This window comes from Suricata suricatta, chromosome 9 (genome assembly GCF_006229205.1).
Source record: "Suricata suricatta isolate VVHF042 chromosome 9, meerkat_22Aug2017_6uvM2_HiC, whole genome shotgun sequence".
NCBI lineage: Eukaryota > Metazoa > Chordata > Mammalia > Carnivora > Herpestidae > Suricata > Suricata suricatta.
Window position 1 is genome coordinate 108,283,310 of NC_043708.1, and position 24,389 is coordinate 108,307,698.

Genomic DNA, 24,389 nt, shown 5'->3' on the forward strand with positions numbered 1-24,389 from the left:
ATGCATAGGAGCACATGTACCCCAACGTTCATAGCAGCAATGTCAACAATAGCCAAAACATGGAAAGAGCCTAAATGTCCATCACCTGATGAGTGGATCAAGAAGATGTGGTATATATACACAATGGGGGTACTATATGGCAGTGAGGAAGAATGAAATATGGCCAATTGTAGGAAAGTGGATGGACCTCAAGGGTGTCATGCTAAGTGAAATAAGTCAGGCAGAGAAGGACAGATACCATATATTTGCACTCATAGGTCTAACAGGAGAACAGGAGAAACCTAATGGAGGACTAGGGAGAGGGGAAGGGGGAAAGAGAGTTGGGGAGAGAGAGGGACACAAAACTTGAGAGACTATTGAATACTGAAAACGAACCAAGGGTTGAAAGGGGAGCGGGAGGGAGAAAAGAGGTGGTGGTGATGGAGGAGGGCACTTGTGGGGAAGAGCACTGGGTGTTGTATGGAAACCAATTTGACAATAAACCATTTTTTTTAAATGGAAAGGGAAAAAAAAAAAGAAAAAAGAAATCTCATCTTGAAATTGCATCTGGGAACAAAATGTTAGATCACAACCTTAGTTAGAAATTACCTTTGGGGATACCTGTGTGGCTCAGTCAGTTAAGCGTTCGACTTCAGCTCAAGTCATGATCTCACAGTTTGGTTCATGAGTTCAAGCCCCGCGCTGGGCTCTATGCTGACAGCTCAGAGCCTGGAGCTTTTTTTGGATTCTGTGTCTCCCTCTTTCTCTGCCCCTCCTCACTCATGCTCTATCTTTAGCGCGCTCTCTCTCTCTCCCTCTCAAAAATAAACATTAAAAAAAATTTTTTTAAAGAAATTGCCTTTGAATCCTAACCACTAGACTACCAGGGAGCTAGAAATTACCTTTGAAAATAGACTATCAAATAAATAGATAAGTTTGCTGAAGAAACAACACGACAACATAAAACTCAGTAAAATAATGCTAATTTCTATTAAATGTTACGTTAAATATAGTAAAAATTTTAAATATATTAAATTTAATATCAACCAGAACGCCTCTGACTTAGCAGAACTAGCCTGGTTTTGTTCACAAAGGACATAGTGTTTGTAGCACTTTGTCGCTCGCTGTTTCATAACATTTTGCCATATAACCCCTCCCAGTGAAGAAAAATAGCCATTTTGGAAATGTGCCCTAATTTATTACATTGAAATATATACGTTGAGCTATTTCCAGTGCACGATGAGTGAAGGCAGCATCTTGACATATCACGGTGTAGGGTCTGGAAGACACGGCTACAGGGCAGGTCTTGCAAACCCCTTCGGAGGAAACGGGGTGCGGGGGGCAGACAGCACGTGCCAAGGCCGCGGGCCGTGAGGGAACATGCATGTTCAGGGGCCCGGGGCCCCTCCTGTACCTTCACACCCTCGGGGGAGCTGCGGGGAGCGCATGCATCTCCCATGACGCCATTCTAAAGAATACAGCCTCCCTCCCTGTGGAGATGGGCATTTGTTACCTCAGTTCAGCATTGTCATCACATTAATAAGCGCAGCGAATAAATAAGGTCAGAAAGCTTCCGTCCATATCAAAAGTCAAGAAGAAAAAACGCACCAAATCTGCATTTGAACGCTGCTCATCTAAATAGTTATTTGGGGGCAATTTCTAGAAGCTTGTGCAGCTGTCAGGACTGGGCCTCAAGAATAAACCACAACGGACACAGACAGAGACAGCATCTTTGCATCCATATAGCAGATCTCAGGCTGCCTTTGTCACAGCACGGCTGTATTACACACACACACACACACACACACACACACCCCTGCACGCATGTGCCCTACTAGTCATGCCTTCATACCTGGTCATCCCCCACCCACCCATCCCATTAAAAGCAAACCTAGAAAACAAAGACTTTCCCTGTAGAATAATCCTGCCACTTTCCTCTGTGATTTTTATTGTAGTTTGAATCTAAGAATCTGCCTCCCCAGAAAAGCTGGGAACAGAAGTGCCAATTCAAAGTGACGATCCACTTTATTCCATTTGTTCAACTTGGCCTGGAGACAAAATGTGTCTTGGAGATTTTCTTCATTAAATGGATGAGGCCGTTTTTGCTTTTGGGTTTTTTTTTTTTTTGGAAATATGATATTCCCATTTTTTATTCCCTTACCTTTGAGCAGATACATTCTCCTAAAATACCCACCTTATCTGCCTGAGTTTGAATCGCAGCTCTATCACCTACTAGCGGTGTGACGTTGGGTGAGTGGCTAAACCTCTCCGTTGTTCTTGTTTTGTAAAGAGAGAAGATAGTGTTGTTGGTAAGATCTTAAAAGTTCGCACAAACACTCAGAAGTCTGGTTGCTACATAACAATTTCTTAATTAAAAGTTCCCTTTTTATTATTATTATTATAGGTCGTATTTTTTTTCAGATTAGCTGGTCTCTTTTGAAAACAGGAACTGCCTTATCTTGATTACAATCATAAAACATGTTCATTATTTATTATTTAACATTCAAACAACACAGAAAAATATAAAGAAGAAAATAAAGTAGTAAAATTCTCCTCCAGAGAGACCTCTGTCAACGCTTTGAGCATCATCCTTCTGGAGAGTTCTGGACTCGGCATCCTGAGGATAGCGTTTCATGCCAGCGTCCCGGGGCTCCGCGTGGACATCTGTCCTGGGCTGTGCGTCCTGCATCTGTAAGAATAGACTCAGCGAACTGTCTCCAGGAAGGCAGGAAATAGCATGGCTTAGACCCAATGATTCTCAACCAAGAACAAGTTTGCCCCTGGGCGGACATGTTTGACACCGTCACTGGGGAGAAGGGGACTCACTGGCACCTAGTGGGGAGAGGCCGGGGTGCTGTGAAACGTCCTACAACCCACAGGGCAGCCCCCACGACAAAGAATTTTCTGGCTCAAACATCAATAGGGCCCATGTTGAAAACCCCTGCATTTGGTTGTTTCATTTTTCAGAGTTGTTACAGAGGAGTCAGTCAGCTAGATACACTGTATGGTTTTATCTCTCGTTAAACTTTTAAAATATTTCTGTACTGGTTTTCTTTTCTCTTTCTCTCTCTCTCTCTCTCTCCTTTTTCTTTCTTTCTTTCTTTTTTTTTTTTTTTACATTTTATTTATTTTTGAGAGACAGAGAGAGACACAGCGTGAACAGGGGAGGGTGAGAGAGGGAGACATAGAATCCGGAGCAGGCTCCAGGCTCTGAGCTGTCAGTACAGAGCCCAATGCAAGGCTCGAACCCATGAACTGTGAGATCATGACCTGAGCCGGAGTCAGACACTTAACCGAGCCCCCCAGGCGCTGGGGCCTGTGGTATCTTTGTGAGAGCTCTGCTAGAGATAGGAGACGCCCACCACTCAGAGCCGGCGTGGGGGGTGAGACAAGTCCGACGGCCCGCACCCCCCACCACCTGGGACGAAGGAGGAAGGGAGCTCCCGATCAGTCCTGGACAGACCGCCTTTGCTCCGCTGCCCGGGGGCGGAAGAGGGAGCCTGTCCAGGTCTGCTCAGACCTTTAAAATGATTCTGGGAGAAGAGCTTCACGAGCCAAGGGCCGGGACAACTCTGCAGGGAATATCTGGTCATTTCTAACTGTTATCTTAAAAAGAAAAGAAAGAAGCTTTGTTCGGAAATGCTCCTGCCTCTCGGAGTCCTGACCCTTCCGGGCACTGCTCTAGAAAAATAAACTATGGACAAATTTAGGTCCTAACACAGAGAAAGGAGTCTTGTGATCTTTGGCCAAAAATTCCCCGAGACACGTGAAATCAAACTGCACACGCTCTGTTGTCACTGGCTTGCGAGTTGAAACCCCGGGCGTACTTCCATGTAAATGGATACAGAATCAGGACCTTGTGCTAAGGCTGCCGAGCGTTCCGCTGTGGGGACAGAGCAGACGGTGGCCGGTTGTCTCCGGAGGGGCGTTTTTACAATTGCTGTGGGGAACAGCCACCCAATTAAATCTTTGTGAAACTTTCCAAAGGATGGTTTCCTCGAAGAGGAGCTGGCGTCCTGGGCTCCTGAGCCCATGAACACATCACTAGCCATCCCTTCTCTAGTCGTGAAGACACATGGGTGGGGGAATAAAGAGAGTGTTGAGAAAAGCCCAGAAAACATGTTCAAATGCCATGAACGCGGCTGGCCCCAGACCGGAAGCCCGAGGCTCCTGGAACCGTGCTGTTGAGCCCAGCCAACCGGACCCCATCCCAGAAGCCACTCCTCCTTCTGACAGCAGAACCACCTCAGAGAGGACCTGGGACCCAGTGACACAGGGTAAGACAGGCCCCAGACAGGCTGGGGCAGGGGCTTTACCTGCCGGAAGGAAGTCCGTTCTGCAGCCTTTATCATTCCCCCCTCCCGGCCTGCCCCAGACCTGCAGGGAGTCGGGAGAAGTTGCTGACCTGTTCTCGGGGGAATCATTGTATTAGTGATAAGGTGGCCTCTGGCGGCTTCGTCAGCAGATTCAAGGCTTTGGGCCGGGTAATCCCTTGGCGTCTGCCCCAGCAGCTGGTGGTCACAAATCGGGAGAGAGCCCCTGCCCCCAGCCCCACGGGGCTGTCATCCCTCCCCACCCCCCTACCCCCACCCCTGCAGCCCCTGCAGGCCCCGCACAGTCCTGGCTTCGGCTGGGTCTGACCTGCCAAACAACAGAGGTCCAAGGACAGAGAAGCTGGGCTGAAATCAAAATAATGTGAGGAGTCAACATAATAAAGTCAAAACAGTGTAAAAACGGGCACGTCAGACACTGCTAGCATCTTTTATTCGGATGGATTTGTTTTTTTCCATTCTGAGTATACCCACTAGGGAATACCAGAAAAATAAAACAAGTTAAAAATGAGCCACTGTCCATTGAGCGCCTTGTCATCCACGTGCCCAGCTGACCTGAAATTCAGAACCCAGTCCCTGGAATCTTCCATCGACTGAGGCAAGACAGATGCCCTGGAGTGAGGTTCAACGTTTAGGACAAGATCTGGTGGTGGAGTTTCTCTCTCCCGCCCGGGGAGTCGCTCTGTCCTGGGAACAACGCTTGCCATGAGCACCAGTTAACCTTCTGCAGCTAAAGCCAAAGAGGCGCTCGGTCTTCTCGGAGAGCCCATGGTGGATGGCAGGCGTTTGGGGACCTGACACCTGTTCGAAACCCCTGTCTCCTTCCCCAGGCTCCTCCACCACACACCACAGCTGTGTGGTCTGAAGCGAGTCACTCAACCTCTCTGAGACACAGTCTCCCCACCTCTGGGTTGAGGGCTGCTGTGAGGTCTAGATAGGATGTTGCAAGCTTTGTGTAAGCTTCTTGCTTTGCTGTCTCCTTCTTACTAGCGCCGATGCAAAGACATCACAGGACACTTGGCCTGGTGGATGGCTCCATCCTCGAATCCTCCCCTTTCCTGGCTCCCATGACCAGCACTGTCCTGAATTTTCCCGGGGCTCTTCCTTGACCCCGTCCTCCAGGATCCAAGGTCCCCAGCTCAACCTAGGGTAGCTTTCCTCTCTGCACATGCCTGATCAGGGCAGGCCCTCCATCCAGGGCCTTCAGTGACCATCTCTATGGACGAGCTGGAGCGTGTGGAGTCTGTCTCCATACTTGAACTCTGAGTGGGTCTGCGGTGGAAGCCCCGGCCCAGACCCAGGCAGGTGTGGAGGGGCCATGGAAGGCGCACGGGTATTCGAGATCACCCAAGGACAGAGCGAAGGTTGCTGGAGCGTGCTTTGGGGCACCCTGAGTGCTGACTATTCAGTGTGGGGAGGAGATGGTCAAGACACGCTGCAGAGTGGGAGGGACAAGCTTTCCAAAGGAGACACCAGTCAATCAGGTTCAAGGGAGATGCCGTGGCTTTGGAGGTTAGGTGGAGCCGGACACTGTGCAGTAGAGCGCCCTGGGGGCTGCCGGCCAGGAAGAGGTGCAGGTGGGCACAGAGGCCGAGGAGGTCAGGTGTGGAGCCTCGGCCTGGTGGCCTCGGTCTTCTGAGGCCTGGGAAAGCGGATTACCCTGCAAAGCCCCTGGAGCTGACTTCCCAAATCCCCAGTAGTGCTTTTCTGTCACAGCGAGGGTTAACCCCACATACATAAGGGCCTGGCGCCCCACCCCGGTCCCCTTCACTCCATGATCCTTCCAGAAACTTCTCACTGTCCCCCTTCCCCTTGGGCTCTGAGCCCAGAGGTGAGCAGGTCTGCCGAGGATGGGTGGTGCCCTCCAAGGCAGGGCTTTCTGCTCTATCCCGGGAAGGAGGTACGAATGGAGGTGAGGACAGAGGAGCGGCGGAAGGAAAGGCTGTTTCCTGGGGATTGCTCTGTGGTCTCCTCAGAGAAACCATAATACTAACAGCCCCCATCATGTAGTACAGAGTACCCGGCACTGACACACTTTGGAGATTCTCTTGGTTTCCCCCAAGGACATGGCAAGACAGCTGCTTTGTCACCGCTTTTCGCAGACGAGGAAGCTGGGAAAGGCTAGATCACTCGCTCAGGCACCGATGGCTGCCCTGTACGGGAGCAGGGGTTTACACTGGGCCCTGGCTGGGCTCTCTCCACACTCCTTCGGAGCCCCGGGCTTGGTTCACAGAGGTGCAGACCCCTCCTTCCACCTCCTCACCTCAGAACTACACTGGGCTCGAGCTGGGAAGACTGGGTCCGGGGACCGCAGGGAGGCCAGCCTGTGTAAGACCGCAAGGCCAAGTCGGAAAGGAGGAGAAGCCACCCGAGGTGTCCTCACACCCTCCCATCCTGCGGGCCCTGCTCCCCTGGAAGGTGAAGAAAATGCTTCACCTTCACAGCTCCTCTTCTGCTCCTCAGAGATCTGAAGGAGACTCTCCACCTTGGGCCCCAGGCCTCCCTGCCTCCAGGCCAGCCTCGCAGCCTACATTAGGGCCACTCCCATGTGTGATGGGAGCTACCTCTGTGCTGCATGTGTGGAGAGCCCCCTTCTAGGGACCCCAGGCCCTCAAAGCCTGAGCCATAAGCAGTCCCTTATCAAGGGCTTAGGTGGGAACCATGAGAGTGGAAAGCTGCAGCCACAGTGAGCACCACACACAGAGCCACACAGACGCACAGACGCACAGACATACAGACGCACGCACGCCTCCCAGGTGCACACTTGCTCCCAGACACATGCCAAGCAGCTCAAAATGGTTTAAAGTCCTGGGGGGCCTGGAGTCCACAGTTCCCTTCAAGATTTGGCACTGGATGACAAGCAGGTTGAGGGCCCAGAGGGGAAGGGACCAGGAGACCTTGGGCAGCCTGGGGGCTGGTGTGGGGGCAGCAGGATGGACCGGCTCCAGGGGCACCTTGGTGACGCTGCAGGTGTGGCTGGTTGATCCCCTGTGGAGACAGTAAAGATTAAGAGGATCATAAGCTGCGTCCAGCACTGCCCTGGGAGAAATCTCCTAGATCCGAGCCGGGGCTGTGGGGGGGAGTTGGGGCAGCTCCTGAGTTCAAACAGACCGAGGGACAGACAGGAGGACAGAGAGGAGAGACTCAGAAGGAGGCGAAGACAGAGGGAGACCACCAGGGCCAGGGAGACAGAGAAGCCGAAACAGGAGAGAGACAGGGCAGCAAGACAGGGACAGAGGTGGAAAGAGGGGGCCTGCAGCTGCGCCCATTCAGGAGACCTCCCGCAGGCAGGAAGGTGGGGCCGCTAGCACCAGGCCCACTGCCGGCGGGTGAGTGCCAACATGGCTGCAGCTGTGCCGGCCACTGCGGCTGCATCCAGGAAGGAGTCTCCAGGCACATGGGGCCTGGGAGACGAGCCAGCAGGTATGGCTTTCCTGGAGGTTGGGTCATGGCCCTTTGGGGGAGCGTAGTGTGGAGGCCGGAGGTTTGCAGAGACCACAAAAAAGAGCCCCACGGGCTGTGGGCAAGAGTGAAGGAACAGGCCAGCAACCCCGGAATCCTAGAAACATGGGGGTCAGCAGAGCCAGGATGGGGCAGCTGAGCTGATGGGAAAAGAGAGAGCAGCAGCCTTAGGGTCTGCCGGCAGAGCTCCCGGGGACGTGGTCAGGAAGGTTTCTGTGAGATGCCAGAGCCTGGAGCCGCCTGCAGAGAGGGTGGGAGCTGGGGAAGTGGAGGCCGAGAGCGCGCTCTTGCTGCAAGCTGGCCGCAGCCGGAGGAGGGCAGAAGCAGACTGGCGGAGGGGGTGGAGGTAAAGGAGAGACCCCGGTGGGTTTAAATGTGGGTGGCGACCGGAAAGGGAATGAGGCCGGAGGGCTCCCAGGGAAGTGGGAGGGAGGGGCGTGACCCAGCCCTGCGCCTGCCCCTCAGGCGTGGGCCCGTCGCTCCAGTGTCGCGTGTGTGGAGACAGCAGCAGCGGGAAGCACTATGGCATTTACGCCTGCAACGGCTGCAGCGGCTTCTTCAAGAGGAGCGTGAGGCGGAGGCTCATCTACCGGTGAGGGGGTCGGGCAGGACCCCCACGCAGGAGAGCCCTGCAGCCTCCTGGCCCTGCGGGGTCTCCCAAGGGGTGGAGGATGTCCGGGGAAGAAGGGACAGACTGGGGCAAACGGGCTTGGCTGGGGCGCTGACGCCCTGGGGCTCCCCTCCTCCTGCAGGTGCCAGGTGGGGGCAGGGATGTGCCCGGTGGACAAGGCCCACCGGAACCAGTGCCAGGCCTGCCGGCTGAAGAAGTGCTTGCAGGAGGGCATGAACCAGGACGGTGAGTCGGGGAGCCGACCCGGAGACGCGTGGCGGAAGAGACGGGGGCAGGCACTGACGGGGAGTCCTGACCCTTCCTGCCCCCCATCCCCACCCCCCAGCTGTGCAGAACGAACGGCAGCCGAGAAGCACAGCCCACGTCCGGCTGGCCAGCATGGAGTCAGCTGCGGAGCGCCGGCTCGAGCCCCTGGCGGCCCCGCGGGGCCCCACGCCTGTGTCTGCCGCCAGAGGCTTGGGGCCCAGGGCCCTCACCCCTCCCGGGCACCACCACTTCATGGCCAGCCTTATAACGGCGGAAACGTGTGCTAAGCTGGAGACAGAGGATGGTGAGGGGGAGGGTGGCTGGGGGCTGGGGGCGGGTGCTGCGCAGCAGCCTGTCTCTCCACCTCTTTGGCCCTGAGCATCCCGGCCCCTGCCACAGAGCAGGGGCTGATGGCACAACCTTCTCCTCCAACAGCCGATGAGAACATTGATGTCACCAGCAACGACCCTGAGTTTCCCTCATCCCCATACTCCTCCTCATCCCCCTGTGGCCTGGACAGCATCCATGAGACATCGGCTCGCCTTCTCTTTATGGCTATCAAGTGGGCCAAGAACCTGCCCGTGTTCTCCAACCTGCCCTTCCGCGATCAGGTACACCGACCAGGGACAGCTGGGCTGGGGTGCACACACCGTTGTGCAGGGGATGACGGCGGGGAGCGGGGGGTGCCTGAAACCTGGGATGGTGGTGACGGTTGGGGGGCACATGTCTCTGAGTCACTGTTGGTCAGGGATACGTGTCTCAAGGATGTGACCATCTCTGGGCAGAATTGATAGTGGGGTGTGCAACTAGGGGGCGATGGTGGCTAGGGTCACACGGGGACCAAGGATTTGAAGGCAATGCCTATGGCCCCTGGGTCTCCCCTCCTCCTAGACAAACCCTCAGGTCCTACAGTCCCTCTGTGTGACAGGGCAGTCTATCCCCTACGCTCCCCCTGCCTCAATAGCACAAGTGGGTGGCTGACTCTGGGCTCTCTGGGAGCACAGACGCCTCTGACCTCAGAGCTCAAGTTTCCACCTAACCTCTTCCCCTGTAGGACTTCCCTCTGAGCTTCTCAAGGGCAAGCAGATGTGTCGTGATAAACCCAGGAAGAGAGGCACACTGAGGGTCTGAGTTGTAGGCTGGTGGTTTGGAAGGAGCAACTCTGAAGTCAGGCTGAATCTGCTGAGCACACTCAACTCGGGGTGCACAGGGCTGTGTCCCGAGGCTGCCCAACTCCCCTCGGCTCTCAGCCTTCCTAAATGTCCCCGCTGAGCCTCTGGATGGAACTATAGAGTATCTTAGAGCCTAGGCAGCTGGGCCAGATTATACCAAATCCTAGAGCTCTGGGACCCTGGCCAGTGCCAGGCAGAGGTCAGGAGAAGGTCTGGGCATCCAGGACCAGCCCTTCCTTTCCCAGGGTCCCAGAGAAGGTGGCAGAAGTTGCAGGCTGAGCCAGGCAGGTTCTAGCTCAGCCATCACACTCGCTCCTTCTTTGAGCACAGGTGATCCTGCTGGAGGAGGCCTGGAGTGAACTCTTCCTGCTCGGAGCCATACAGTGGTCGCTGCCTCTGGACAGCTGCCCACTGCTGGCCGCACCGGAGGCCCCCGCCAGCAGCTCGCAGGGCCGCTTGGCACTGGCCAGCGTGGAGAGCCGCCTCCTGCAGGAAACCATCTCACGGTTCCGAGCCCTGGCGGTGGACCCCACGGAGTTCGCCTGCATGAAGGCCCTGGTCCTCTTCAAACCAGGTAGACCGGTCTTGACCCAAGCCTTAGAGAGATGTAGTTTGGGTTAAAGAATGGGAATTCCAGGGGTGCCTGGGTGGCTCAGTCGGTTAGACCTCCGACTTCAGCTCAGGTCAGATCTCATGTTTGTGGGTTCGAGCCCCGCATCAGGCTCTGTGCTGACAGCTAGCTCAGAGCCTGGAGCTTGCTTCCGGTTCTGTGTCTCCTTCTCTCTCTGCCCCTCCTCCTCTCATGCTCTGTCTCTCTCTGTATCAAAAAAAAAAAAAAAAAAAAAAAAAAAGGATGGGAATTCCAGTGATTTCCTTCTGCCTCTCACTCTGCCTCCACTACCCCACATAGACCCAGGTGTGCTCAGGCTCTCCCCTGGCGGGCAGGAGGAGAGAGGCACAGGGCCGGCCTCAGCACCCCTGCCCGGGGGCCCTGTGGGGGGCGGGGCGGGCAGGGCAGGCTGGGAGGGGAGCTCCCCGCCAATGCTCGCTTCTCTGCAGAAACTCGAGGCCTGAAGGATCCAGAGCACGTGGAGGCCTTGCAGGACCAGTCCCAAGTGATGCTGAGCCAGCACAGCAAGGCGCACCACCCCAGCCAGCCTGTGAGGTGACCTGAGCGTGTGCCTCCCTGCCCACCTGTCCCCTCTCCTCTTCACCCTCCCCCCACCACTTTGACACCATCTCTGGGCTGCACTGATGAGATAGCCCAAAGGTCTGAGTTCAACCAGCCGGAATCCAACATCCACTGTGTGCCAGGGCCCAGGAGTGAGGACCAAAATGAGTATAAGACAAAGTTGCTGCCTTCCAAGGATGCCCCGCACAAGGGGCACACTGAAGATATTGAAGGTCAGGTACCTGTATCTCTGTGTATGTATCTGTATAGATATCTAGGACAGGAACCCAATTCAGAAGGTATAACAGGTTGCTGCCAGGCGAGGAGGTGGGAGATTAAGCCAGAACAGTGCTCTGGGGCTAGTCTGTCCAGGACTTGGAATGCCAGCCAAAGGCTATATGTGATTTGGTAGGCAGAACTGAGCCACTGCAGGTGTGGGAGCAGAAGGGTGTTGTACACAGAGCCAGAGTGACTACAGACACTACGGTCAGGGAGGACAGTGCACGCTGCCGCCACCCAGGGCAGTCCCTGGGGCCCTGCCCTCCAGGAGTGGCCATAGGGAGTGGAAGGGAGAGGACAGAGGCAGGGGCCTCCAGGAGTCAGAATGGGTCAGACTTGGAGCAAGAGAAGAGGTGCTACTGGGGAGAAGAGGGAGTCAAAGATATAAAAGGGGAAGTCGGGCAGAGGAGATAGTTTTGAGAGAATCTGACCAGGTCTGCTGGAGCTGCAGGGGGGCATCTGGTCGGGATGCACTGGGCTAAGCCACCGGCTGGATGATCGCCGGGCCCTGGCTGGGTTTAGGGGCAGGAGCTCCAGGTTGAGGGCGTGGCTGGGGCACAGGGGGCGGAGCCAGGTTGGTCCAGCACCAGCAGATGCAATGGAGCCTCGGCATAGATCGGGCCACTTGGCTTCCGGGCATAGACTGGCTATTTTAGACCTTATTATCTGCATTCTTTTGGGGCACCCTGCAGCTCTCTCTGAAGAAGTAAGTGAACATGAACATCTTCAAATCACCTCTGATCTGAGAAATGAGGTCGAGGTAATTTCCCTTAAAAAAAAAGAGTCAAGGTATACAAGGAACATATACTGTGCTGTCCAGAAAGATTTCTGCTGCTTACGAGCACAGGAGAAACAGTGGTTCCTCAGGCGTGACAGCGCGTCCTGAGCACAGTCACCCCAGACGCTCAGCAGGTCCCAGTCGCCCGCCCAGACTTTCTACTGGGATCAGCTCCCAGAGATGTCCGGGCATATTGGTTTGGTGTCAAATTTCCAATTCTGATTAAGATTCCCTATGTCACTTCTTAGCAGTACAATACCAACTACAGAAGAACCGAGAGAGAGAGGTTTTCGGTTCTCTAAGTCTGTGTGTTTCAGGTTTTAGAAACTGCAATATGCAGGAAGAGATATTTTCCATCACAGCCCAGGACACACACAGACATTGAAACAAAGTCCTACCAAGTAGTACCTGTACTTACTTTGCAGACAGTAATTTACGGTTTCTATTGTTTATCATTTTTTTAAGGCATGTGGTGACCCACTAAATTTAATTTCAGACCCACTAGGGGATAAATTCCTGCAGTTTGAAAAACAATTTCTCGACTTGACTTTCTACTTACTTCTTCCTGAAACTCCGCAGCTCAGAAAAACAAGAAGGGAAGGAGCAGGGGGGAAGTGCAGGACTGCTCAGCGCCACCCACTTGGCGCCTCGGGCAGAACAAGCCCCACAGATACCTGGCCGATGAGGGAAGGCCTCCCACAGACCTCCATGGTGGGAGTTGAGCGTGGAGCTGCCCCACTTTGGAGTGGCCTCCTTGACGGTGGGCACTGAACCCCGCTGATCCCTCCCATCTGTCTTTTGGAGCTTCACTCCACCTTCCTTCTTTGCTCTGGGGACCCTTGCCTTGGCAAATGGTTCTTATTGAAACCTGCAGTGGCTTTTCTTCTGGAGGAGTATCTCACCACAAAAATTACACTTCAACTTCAGAACACTTTCTTTTTTTTTTCTTTTTTTTTTTAATTTTTTAAAAATGTTTTTATTTATTTTTGATACAGAGAGAGAAAGAGCTTGTGAGGGGGGAAGGGCAGAGAGAGAAGGAGACACAGAACCGGAAGCAGCCTCCAGGCTCTGAGCTAGCTGTCAGCACAGAGCCCGACGCGGGGCTCGAACCCATGAATGTGAGATCTGACCTGAGCCAAAGTCGGATGCTTAATCGACTGAGCCACCCAGGCGCCCCCAGAACACTCTCACTAATGGCTACTCTATCATCCTAGCGGGCTAGCACAGGGGAATTTAAATTTTTATTCAAATGTATATAGTATTGATCATAACTATCATAATAATCATATGTATGATTAATTATTCATATATAGTGTTAATAGAAATAACTCCTCACTTCCAGTCTTTACACATAATAAACAATATTTATTCACCCTTTCTGTGCCACCGCCCCCTGACTCTCGTGCTCAGAAGCTGCTAATAAAACTGATGGTATCCTCTCTCCTGTTCAGGTTTGGGAAATTGCTCTTGCTCCTCCCATCTTTGAGGTTTATCACTTCGGAACGGGTTGAGCTCCTCTTTTTCCGCAAGACCATAGGGAACACTCCCATGGAGAAGCTCCTCTGTGATATGTTCAAAAACTGAGAGGTAGAGTACCCTGGGTCCAGCGAGTCCGGGCGACAGCCTACCGAAGCCAGGCCGTTGTCTGCCCCGTGACCCGGCAGTTCCTCCTGGAGGCAGGCGGACCAAGCAGCAATGTCCACCAGAAGATATTGTAAGTATGTTCATAGCAGCTTTATTCATAACAGCCCCAAACTGTACTTTGGCCATAGGGTGGATTAATAAATTGTGGCCTATTCACTTAATGGAAAACAGCAATAAAGAGTGAACCACCAACATTGTGACAACATGGATGACTTTCAGACATAAAAGCGGAACCGAAGAACCCTTCCAGGCACAGGTTCTGCTTGTACAAAGTTCAAGAACAGGCAAGACTAACAACGGATGGTCACAGAAGCTGGAATCGTGCTTACCTCTAGGGGCAGGAGGTGGGTGGCTGGGAAAGGGCCCAGGGGAGCCTTTTGGTGTGCTAGAAATGGTTTTCATTTTGACCCAGGTGGTGGTTTCACAAATCTACTAATTCATAAAAATTAATTGAGCCATGCACTTAAGATTTGTGTACTTTACTGTATTATGTTAAATCTCAATGAAAATGAAAAAAAAAAAAGAAAAAAGAAAACACATGTGGAAAGGCTCTCCCTTTGAGGACAAGGAAGGAATGAACACAGCCCTGGTGTTGTTCCATCTGGTTCCCACGCTAGGTCAGAGTCCAGGTGCAACAGATTCAAGCCTGGCTTCAGAACTCCCACCGGAGTCAAAAACCCAGCCTCTCTCCAGGAGGGGTCCCACCAGCCCATAGGCTCTCTTGGCCTTTCTCTTCCTGTTGTTCCTCACCCCTCCAGAAACGAAGGTGAGCCCATCTGACTCAAAGCCTGGTGTCTCTAGTCACTTTTGGAGAAGGGGAATCTCTAACACTTCCCAATTCCTTAGGGAGAAATGCTCAGCCAAACCTCATCCTTCTCGAAGGCAGACGCAAAAGACCTACGAAATGCTAACCTCTGTTGGGCACTTTATCATACACCAGGCAGTGAATAGAATGCTGAATGCCCAAGTTATTAAATCCTCAGATTTGGCTCTGGGACAGGGACCAACCATCCCCACTGATAAATGAAAACACGGAGGCCTGGAGAGAACTCAAACCCTGGCGGGACTCCACGTAACTCCTCTGAACTCCGGCGCTGCCGCCCCACCACATCTCCGCTCCTGGAATCGCTGATTGATGCTCTTGCATTTCCTGTCCTCACAGAAGAACTGCTTCAAGTCAAAAAGGAAAAGGTCATGTGAGAAATCTGTGAAGTCCTAGGGGTTCCCTGCCCTTTGGCCTGTGTATGAATTCTAGCTCACAGAGATATCCTGCCTTGATGGAAGGAGGTGGTTCAGGACACTGTACTCTGGAAATGACAACAGCTAGGCTGTTGCCCAGAGAGGAACGAGTATGGCAAATATTGCCTAGTTTAAGCCCTTCCCACTTGAGCACTCAAAATACTCTTGATCTTCTAAAAGCATCAGATGTGCCTCAGTTATTCAGGCCATTTGATGTCTACAGTGTCATTATACTACCCAATTGCCTATCAAAAGTTTGAACCATAGGGTTTAAAAGGCCTGCAAACAGAAAGTCTGAGCAAAGGCACTGTAACATGAAACACGGCTGAAATAGGACCAGATAGAGCCTGGACGTCTATCCTATAGTCACGCTTCTGAGAACATAAAGGAGTGCAGAGGTGGCCAGTTCAAGTTCACAGGCTGTGGTGTCTGGAATGTGTGAGCACAGAAGTTCTATACTGGGAGAGATTGTTTGGGATCTCCAGGAAGAAATCGTGGAGAGTGACAGGAGGTACACAAACTGAATTACCTGCTGTCAACTCGTCATCAAAACCACCCCCTTCTAAGGTCTTGTCTTCCTTGCAGAGATGCCAGTAACTACATTTCCCGGGATCCCTTCCCCCAGGGCTCGCTCATGGAAGGGAGGCACTCACGTGAACCTTGGAAAGAAAATGAGGAAGCCATTATTCTCTGGAGGCAGTTGCAGCCAGCTGTGTGGGAAGGTGATTTCAGGCAGTCTTCTTTGGAATTGTAGTAGTTTCTAGGCAAGCTCTTAATTTCGGATCTTTGGGCTGAGATCTGTGTTGGCTTTCTCTACCGTCTGCAGGAGCTTCTCTGATCTTTATTTCTCCAGTTCTTCCAATGTTTATTGTTAAACTTGACCCTAATTCCTTAAATCCTTCTCACCTGAAATATACTGAGTGGCTCTTGTTCAACATTTTGCTGTAAAGTGACCCCACTGAAATTTGGATGGAAAACATGTCTCCTTCATTGCAGTTAGGGCTATTGCTAGGAGAGGGGATACTGTGAAGGCTTTTTTGCCCTCAAATCCAGAAACGTCTTTGGTTATGAAGCACACGGAGGTAGTCTCTGTGGGCCTATCTGGGCCTTTCTTTTCAACTACAGTTTGCAGATTTCAGACACTCATCCTCCTGCATCCTTAAGGGACTTTAATGGTAGGAAAGGCAGAGAAAGACCCAAAGATGCCAAGAGGCACCATTCAAATTAATAAATATAACCTGATAGTGGAGCCCAGATATTGTGAATGACTAATCTCCACTGTTTTCTCCCCAGATTCAAGTTCCACAGGATTAGGGAGCTTTGTTTTGTTTGCACTAATGTACCCCAAACACCTGGGACAGTGTCTGGGATTGCTCAGCAAATATTTGTTGGATAAATGGATAAGTGGCCACCCAGAACTGGGAGATGATGTATCAAATAGGATTCTGAGATGCCTACAGACTCAACAATCAGATATTACATGTGTCTGATTTGCTTTCATGGTTATGTCTCTGGCTCTTAGGTACTGTACTGTTACCCAATTTAGAAGAACAATTAAAAAAACCAAAAAGACAAAAAACAAAACCAACACTCTGGTCTCTTTGTAACTTGTATCTCCATACAACTTTCTGCTCTCTTCATAATTGGGAGGTTTGTTTGGATTCAGCTGTGACAGGGGGACATTTAAAAAATGGCACTAGATTCTAGATTTTGTCCAATTAAAGAAATTTTAAGAAAAAAACCCACTATCTTTATCATTTTGATGTAAATTTAATGCTAAAATGTAAATATAAACAGTGCAAAAAGAAATGGGAAGATGATCTCAGAATTCTAACTAAAAACTGGATAAATTTCCATTTCACATTCCACCTGGTTTGGCATCTGGGAACCCCCAATCTCATTCAACCTGCTCAACCAGTATCTAAGCAAGGGCACCTTTTGTTAGGTGCTGGGGATGGACCTAAGAGTCAGCAAGACAGGCACACTTCTTGGCTTGGAAAGCTTAATCAAACAGTTTTTTGAGGCCGCGAACACTGGGCACCAGTTGAGAACAAAAGACCAGCCCAGTTCAAGGGGGAGGAGTAAATTTCCAGTAAACTGCCCTTTGCACAGACACCTGGCAGTAGGAGTTACACAGAGAAGTAAACCCAAAGAAGAGAACTCATTTTCAGATGGGAGAACTAACACCCAGAAAGGGCTCACGACTTTCCCAAAGTCACGCAGTCAGAACACAAAGACAATCTAGGCTTGAATTGCTGGGTCCACAATTAGCAGACATTGCTACTTCTTCACAATCTTTTTGGCGAGGATCCTAAAAGTAGACGTATCGTCTTGGCTGTCTACCTCGCGCTGGGCTGATTAAATGGAGTCTAACAATAGCAGCTAGCATCTGTCACAGAAAACTAACTGCTTGAACCTCACCCTTCACTTGAGTTCAGTTGAGTTCCGGGAACTACGGTTTCTGCACTTTGTCAACTGCTCAGTCCTTTCCTTACACAAAAACCACTGGAGTGGGACTGTAGTGAGTTGGGGTGGGAGCCAGGATGGGTCAGGAAACAAACCACACGTATTGCTGCTTCTGGAAGCTTTGTTCTTTAATGAGCCATGGAGTGATTTGTTCATCAAGCTGCTTTTGTGTAGCTATACAGTGCATATTCTGAGTGACACAAACTGCACTTCATACAGATGATGCCTTACTCCCCCCACCTCCATAAAAAAAAAAAATCCAAACCCAAAATGAAATTACAAAGTGCCTGTCGATTGCATCAGGAATGTAGTCAGTTCCGTGGGTGAGATAAATCATTCTTTTTATAGAATTATTCTGTTAAACAGTAAAATGATATTATATTTCACAGGATATGTCCTTTTACAATACATAGTCTTATAAAATTTACACTCAGCATACTTATAAATTACTTTAAATCCATTAAAATAATATAATACTAATCTGTAATCCACACCTTTCCCCTAGTAAATACAATTACTTGGTTCAAAAGGTGCAACTTTTATATGACCTAAGAGGGCTGATAAATAGGCATTAGGTATAGATGGACAGCAAGGTGATACACCCCTTAAACAAATTTAACCAAGAGACCATTAAGACCAAATAGATCCATCTCCACATTCTCCATTTTGCTGTTACCTTTAACACCAAATCAAATGTGGGAGTGGTTCCAGAGAAAAGTGGTTAAGAATATTTTAGGGGCACAGAACAGAGGACTTCCTAAAAAAATCTCGACTTTTACTACCAAGGTTATCATGGTGTTGTTGAGGGACAGTGCTGGGGAACTGTCACAAAACTATGGACAGACATAGCACATTTGTCAACACAGAATGACACATGCCCCACGCCTAGCTCCCACCACAGGGAAGAAGAGACGAGGATCAGAAAAGCCATCTGGATTGTGTTTCTTTTTAAAATTAAAACCCTCTTAGCTTTGAACACATCCTGAGAATACTTAATTCTCTAGTTCACCAAAGTGCTTGTAAAAGGTACACATTCTTTAGTTAACAGTTACAAAACCATGGCCCACGGTCACTGAAGGGGGCCTGCAGAACCTTGCCGGAGTTCCTTTTTTCAGTGCGCTTCTAGGCCCGTCTTTGACAGTGAAATCAACCCTACTGTGATGGAACCCAGAAGTCTCCACTAACCTCCCAGCAGCGTAAGAGCTGCAGCCGGTTTCCAAAGCATGGGTCGGTAGGGACTCTGGTATCCCATCCCCTTTCTTCAGGTCCCTCTATCTGTGCAAGGCCCATACTGGGAACACGATCTCTGTGTTTCCAGAAGCCCAGAGTGGCAAAGTAAATAAAATGGCAGGAAGTACAAAGTGCATTAAGCATGTCACCTGCCTGATCCTTGCTGTTAAACAGATTTGCCTCACTTAATGATACACAACGTAACCCTAAAATTATACTTCTCTGCTTCTATTGCATTTTCCATGATAAAGGATATGTTGGCTTTAATGGGGAGAAGGGAATATCCAGGCTTTGTTTGGGGCTGGGAATGTGTGATATGAACAGAATTGCGTATTTTGGAGAACGGGCTCCCATTGGGGGCTGCCCCACCGTTGCCACACAGGGATTTTGTTTGTGGCATTTCAGAGCAAAGAAAAGCAAAGGAGAAGCGACAGAAAACACACTGTTGACAAGGATAAACATCTTCACCGTGATTGTAATACAGCGTCACTTTGTGGTGACGACTTTAACCGCATAGAGGACCAGTTTAGATCAGATGGAAGAAGATACAGAACTTGGTTCTTTCTGACAGCTTTTAAGAATTATGGCTTCATCTCTTTATCAGGCCAACAATACCTGTTATCCTACAAGAAAAAAAGCTTTCTTTCCTTCAAAGGGAGGGGCCCACACTTGCTCTCCATTCTTAACATTTGTGTGGATCTCTCCTCCCCACCACCCTCCATTCTGGCAGTTTGTTAAATGACTGGAAATCCACAAATCTAGCAACTGCAAAACAAGTATTTTTTTATTTAATTTGATCCAAATTCAGGTTTCAGGTCCCTGAGAAAAATTATAAAGTCTCTTAGCATCCACTACCTAGTTCCTATAAAGTGACCTGCCTATAATGAGGGTTTTCTTTTTAACTGCCAAAACCTTATTTTGCAAACAAACAAAATCCACAAAGATTTGGAAGGAGAACGTATGCCAAGATGTGTCCTCCGCACTGCTCCTCAGGGCCAAGCGAATATCCAACAAGGGCAATCTCTTCTGTGTGTGGTATTTAACCCATGTTCTGGAGCGAGTGGAGAACAGCTGTGAAGGCCACTCCTCTCCCCGGAATCCTGAAGCAGGCCTGTGTGGCCCGGCAAGGGGCCCTGGGGCGCCCCCAATCCCACCTGGACATGACCGTGCTGAGGGAGTGGGTTTTTCTCTAGGAGATTCTCCAAAATTCAGATTTTTAAAGGCTTTACATTTATTACTCCTTAGCACAAACAAGGTGGCAGATGTTTGCAGGATATAAAATCTAACATTTACTCACAACCATCATCATTCTGGAGATTTAAAAAGATTCCTTTCCCTAGCTCATTTCTGAAACCAAACCAGGGAGAGGCAAGACTCCTGCTACCTTTAGCTGCCACTCAGAATGATGTTCCAAGTCTGACCCCTGGGGCTTGACAATAACCGCTGAGGCAGTGACATGAGGTCAGTGTTGTGTAACAGGAGAGACTCTGCCTTAACAAAAGTCTAAATATTTCCATAACTTCAAATTGAAGAAGTACGAAAAGAAAGAATAACCAAAATTCAGGTTACAGCTGGTAAAGGCTCTTTTTCAGAACAGTGCATGTGGTAGTTAGACAAGATGCATTTAGTAACTTTAAAAATAAACATTTTCACATACTTATCTCAAGAAAGGATATCATGTTTCATTTTCTATATATTATAAATAGCAAAAACAGATTTCCAACCCCACAAATGCTAAGAAGCTTAAAATACTATTGTAGCTCAGGTGTACGGAGACACCCAGTGGTGAAAAAGATGATTTGATTTTTCCCCTCGACCCAGAGACAGTGGCTCTTACCGGGATCCAATGAATGGCCCCTAATCTGTGGGAAGAAATTCCACGGGGAGGAGGGAAGCATGAAGTTAAAAAGAAACACGCATACTATACATATATATTTACAGTAAACTTCAGTAACCAGAATATTAACAAAAATAACTTCAAGTAGTCCTTGATTTTTCTTTCATCTATTTAATACTGATGGTCTGAGGAAAAGAAGATAATAGATGGTTATATTAAAAACTTTATTTTTTTGGCAGCTTTCTGCTAACACTTATTCATGCAGTGTTGTGTATGAATGTTTTGGGGAGAAGTGATTAAATGGTCACATTATTGGAGTCTGTGGTGGAAATCACCCGCAGACGAACAGATTCATTTGTGATCTTCAGTTTAATCCAAACAAAGAGAAAAAAGCCTGGGTGGATTAGGATGGATCCCTAATGTTTAGGGATCACCATGTCTCTGATGAGACATTTAAAAAAAATTAGAGGAACCTAATCCTAGGACCAGGAAGTATGAGAACAGTAGGCTACTGGAACTTCAGCCCATGCAGTATGTTTGGCAGGAACTACTGAGGCCAGCACTGATTATTAGGACACTGAACATCATCAAAAAACAAAACACGTACTCTCTTCTCATTGTGTAACCAGATGTCTGAGACATGCTCTGATGGCTTCATGGAAACAATTACTTTTTTACTTTCCCCAGAATATAACATGGAGTGCTTCACAAAAATCTTAAAATAGAGGGCTTGGGCTTTTTGTTTATAAATCCTTGGAAAAAAATTATATTCTGCTCCAGCTCCTAACTATCCCAAAATAAACTCAAAGGCTTTTGCTTTCATTGTTAAGAAAGATTTATATGTTTTCTTAGAATGTCAGAAATCAGCGGGTCCCTAAGGCCCACCATTTCCCCTCCAGTTCAACACCCACCTCTGGGAAGGAAAAAAGGATGGAGGAGAGGCAGCTACAAAGACCTCCACAACTGACCCAAATCCCCAGGGTCCTTGGTGGCTCTGTTTGGTGAAATCTCCAGTCAAATACAGCAGCCAAGGCACAGCTGGCACCATCCCCAGGAGGCTTCAAAGGGGCTTTTCTGCGTCTGCAGGAGGCCCAGGAAATTAGCACACAAGTTCTCAGCTGTATGCTTGGGCACGAGGCAGGACCACAATTAGGATGCACTCTTGTGGACAAGGTGATTAGAAGAGGCCCCAAAGATGAGATGTGTTTACCACTCTGTAGTCATGAAGGGACACAGAGCTGCCAGGTCAGACCATAAACTCGTTATTTCCAAAGAGTGCTAGCTGTTGGGTGGAGCTGCAGTCTGGGTCCACAGTTCTCCTGCGGCCAGACAGCACTGTCCCTTCTGGGGTCTCTTTGGTTTTCTGAGGTGAGTTTTTCACATTCTTTAATTTTTGTTTGCCCTTTTCAGGGTTGAAGGTTCCTCTGCTGATGAAGTGAGGTCTGTCTTCCAGGGATCTGGTCTGGCCCAATGGCCCTTCCATTCCCAGGACCTCCCCAGCTGAGGCGGCTCGGTAGAACGGAGATTTAGAATAAATCTGAAATCGTTTTCTGGTCCCATGAGAAGATGCAGTGCTAGATGAACATAAAGTAGAGACTGAAGAGTCCAATGAATCCAAAGAGTCTTGCTGTTTTCTTAGCTGCTTTCGTAACTTACTTGAAGGTTCAGACTTGCCAGCTGCCTTCAGGAAGCTAAGGGCTAAGCTTCTCTCTGATTCAAAGAAGAAATCAAAGCTGTAAATGACAATTTCCTCTAAAGCACATGATCCCATCATGAATCAGTCTCACTATTCCCATGTGAAAGTGGGTGGGATGAGGTCTGAAGGGTCCAAGCGGACCTACTTTGTGCACAGTCATGACTCAAGAAGTTATCCATTTCTATGTAGGTCATTTCAGAGTCAACTCCAAGAGGTCTGGAGTTCGACTACGCCATTAAAAGAGGCCTACAACTGTCACTATCATTTAAAAAACTGCCAGGATATGTAGTAATTCTTTGTCTCCCTGAGACACACCAGGTGGTTAAATATCTCCTTTGGTAGAACCCCATCTCTCAGGAGGACACAACGCCTGCTAACCACCCTCATAACATGGATCATGGGTCAGACAACAATGTGTTGTTACTATGGGTTTTTCTCTGTGGTAAATCGAGGAGAAAACATTAAATTGACAAAAAAAAAAAAAAAAAAAAACCCAAAAAGCCAAAAAAAAACCCCTGCATTACTTTAAAGGCTTGGTCTGACGAACAGTATACAATGGAAGCGTCACAAAGATCAATACATTTTAACTCCTTGGGACTCTGTCACCTGCTCACATAAGTTGAGGCATTCTTGAAAGGGACTTTGTCTTATTAGCTTGGGAGTCCTTATTCCTCCTTCACAAAAAAGCCCTGGAGTCTTCAGTCTGATATGTTCATTTACCTGATTTCTCAGAGATGGCACCTTCAGAGTCAATATTCAAATTTTCTGAGCTATCGGCAGTCCCAATGGAGGCCTCAGACTCCAGAGTTTCATCATCAGAGGCACGGGGTTCCAGTACAAGCATCTCAAATGTTAGTTCCTCCCTGTAAGATATAATCAGGAAACCCACTAGCATTTGATAAAAAGTGGAAAAAAGACTACAGAAAAAAAGACCTGTGATGCACGAAATTTAAGTAGCAAAAACAGTCACATTTCCTACTGTTCTCAACCAAGGTGGTGACAGAGATCTAGAAGCCACAGTAATGATGAAGGTTAAAAACAGCAAAGCCTGGGACCTATAATAGAGCAAAGAGTGAGGTAGGAAAAGACGCTGCAGCTGTAAGATATTTTGGTAAAATGAACTCGGGACTGATAATCAGATCAGGGTTCTAAACTCACTCCAAACTCATACATAATGCATCAAGAGTGTACTTTCCTCTCTCTGGACCTCAGATTCCTCATTCACAAAATAGAGAGATTTAGTGAGATAAACTCTAAGATTCCTTCCAGCTTTTTAAACTATTTTCCATGAAATAGGCTCTAACTACACTACCAATGATATCTTCACCTTAAAAGCAGAGATGCCTCTGATGAAATGCTGACTGATCTTTTCTGTCCTTTGCAGCTTATGCTGCCTCCACTCACAGCATTTTCTGCTCCCCTTCATCTGTCACCTACCTGCCTCCCAGTTGTGCCCCCTTGTTCCCTCAAGTCTTTGGGACTTGGCTCCTAATCTTGCTTTCTCATTACTGCCTGAAGTCACCCGGATCTATGTCAGTTAATGTCTTCGTAAAAGATCACTTCAGTCCTCTAAGACCAAAGTTCCTCTATGTCTGCTACTTCTAACAACCTTTCCTCCCCTTATGTGGGCAACTTTCTCCAACGGGCAGATCTTACACCTGGAAATACATCGGCCAACAACCTCCTCATCCTTCTAACTCTTACTCCCTTTTTCATCAAGTCTCTTCTCTTTCAGAGCCTTCTTAGCTTTGATTCCACTCTACCAAGCTTGAACTACTCATCCTTCAATACCCCCAGTACCATTTTCATCACAGCTGAGTTAGGTCCTCTTTTCAAATCATTCTTACACCAAATAGCTAGCCCCTGGTCAATGTATACTACTTCTGCCTTATCATGTTCTGCATATCTGAGCCCCAGCTGCTTTTTTAGCTTGCCTAAATTCTAGAAATCAGTCCTGACGGGCAAAAAGCACTTTAACAAACTCCCATATCCTCTAATGCATCAAGCTCTCAGACCAGGGACTGTGGAACTCAGGAACAAAAACCCCCTTAAAGCTTAAGAGTCTTCACTGTCAACCAGAACCAGTACACAGTACCTTCAAAAAGGACAACAGCATGTCCACATTATCCCTCCAAATGTAGTATTATTTTTACCTACTCTTTCTCCAGTGATGGTGAAGGGCACAGAGTCGACTATTTGTTTCTCTCCTAAATTGCAACCAATTTCCC

At 49.1% G+C, this 24,389-nt stretch overlaps 2 protein-coding genes across 2 annotated transcripts in view; one reads left to right on the top strand and one right to left on the bottom strand.

Moving 5' to 3' along the window:
• The first annotated feature begins 6,971 nt into the window (after positions 1–6,971).
• Positions 6,972–13,633, top strand: NR2E3 (nuclear receptor subfamily 2 group E member 3). Its single transcript, XM_029952266.1, is given in 10 exon segments — positions 6,972–7,280; positions 7,584–7,634; positions 7,637–7,733; positions 8,238–8,364; positions 8,525–8,628; positions 8,729–8,953; positions 9,085–9,260; positions 10,152–10,395; positions 10,881–10,986; positions 13,501–13,633. Coding segments are annotated over 10 exon segments (1,572 nt in total).
• Positions 13,634–17,501: 3,868 nt separating this feature from the next.
• Positions 17,502–24,389, bottom strand: part of MYO9A (myosin IXA) — a 269,955-nt gene continuing 263,067 nt past the window's right edge. The window contains exons 40-41 of the mRNA XM_029952268.1: positions 22,882–23,024; positions 17,502–22,175 (exon numbers count right to left, since the gene is read on the bottom strand). Of these exons, the coding sequence (XP_029808128.1) occupies positions 21,712–22,175; positions 22,882–23,024 (607 nt within the window). The 3' untranslated portion in view covers positions 17,502–21,711. The remainder of the gene's footprint in view (positions 22,176–22,881; positions 23,025–24,389) is intronic.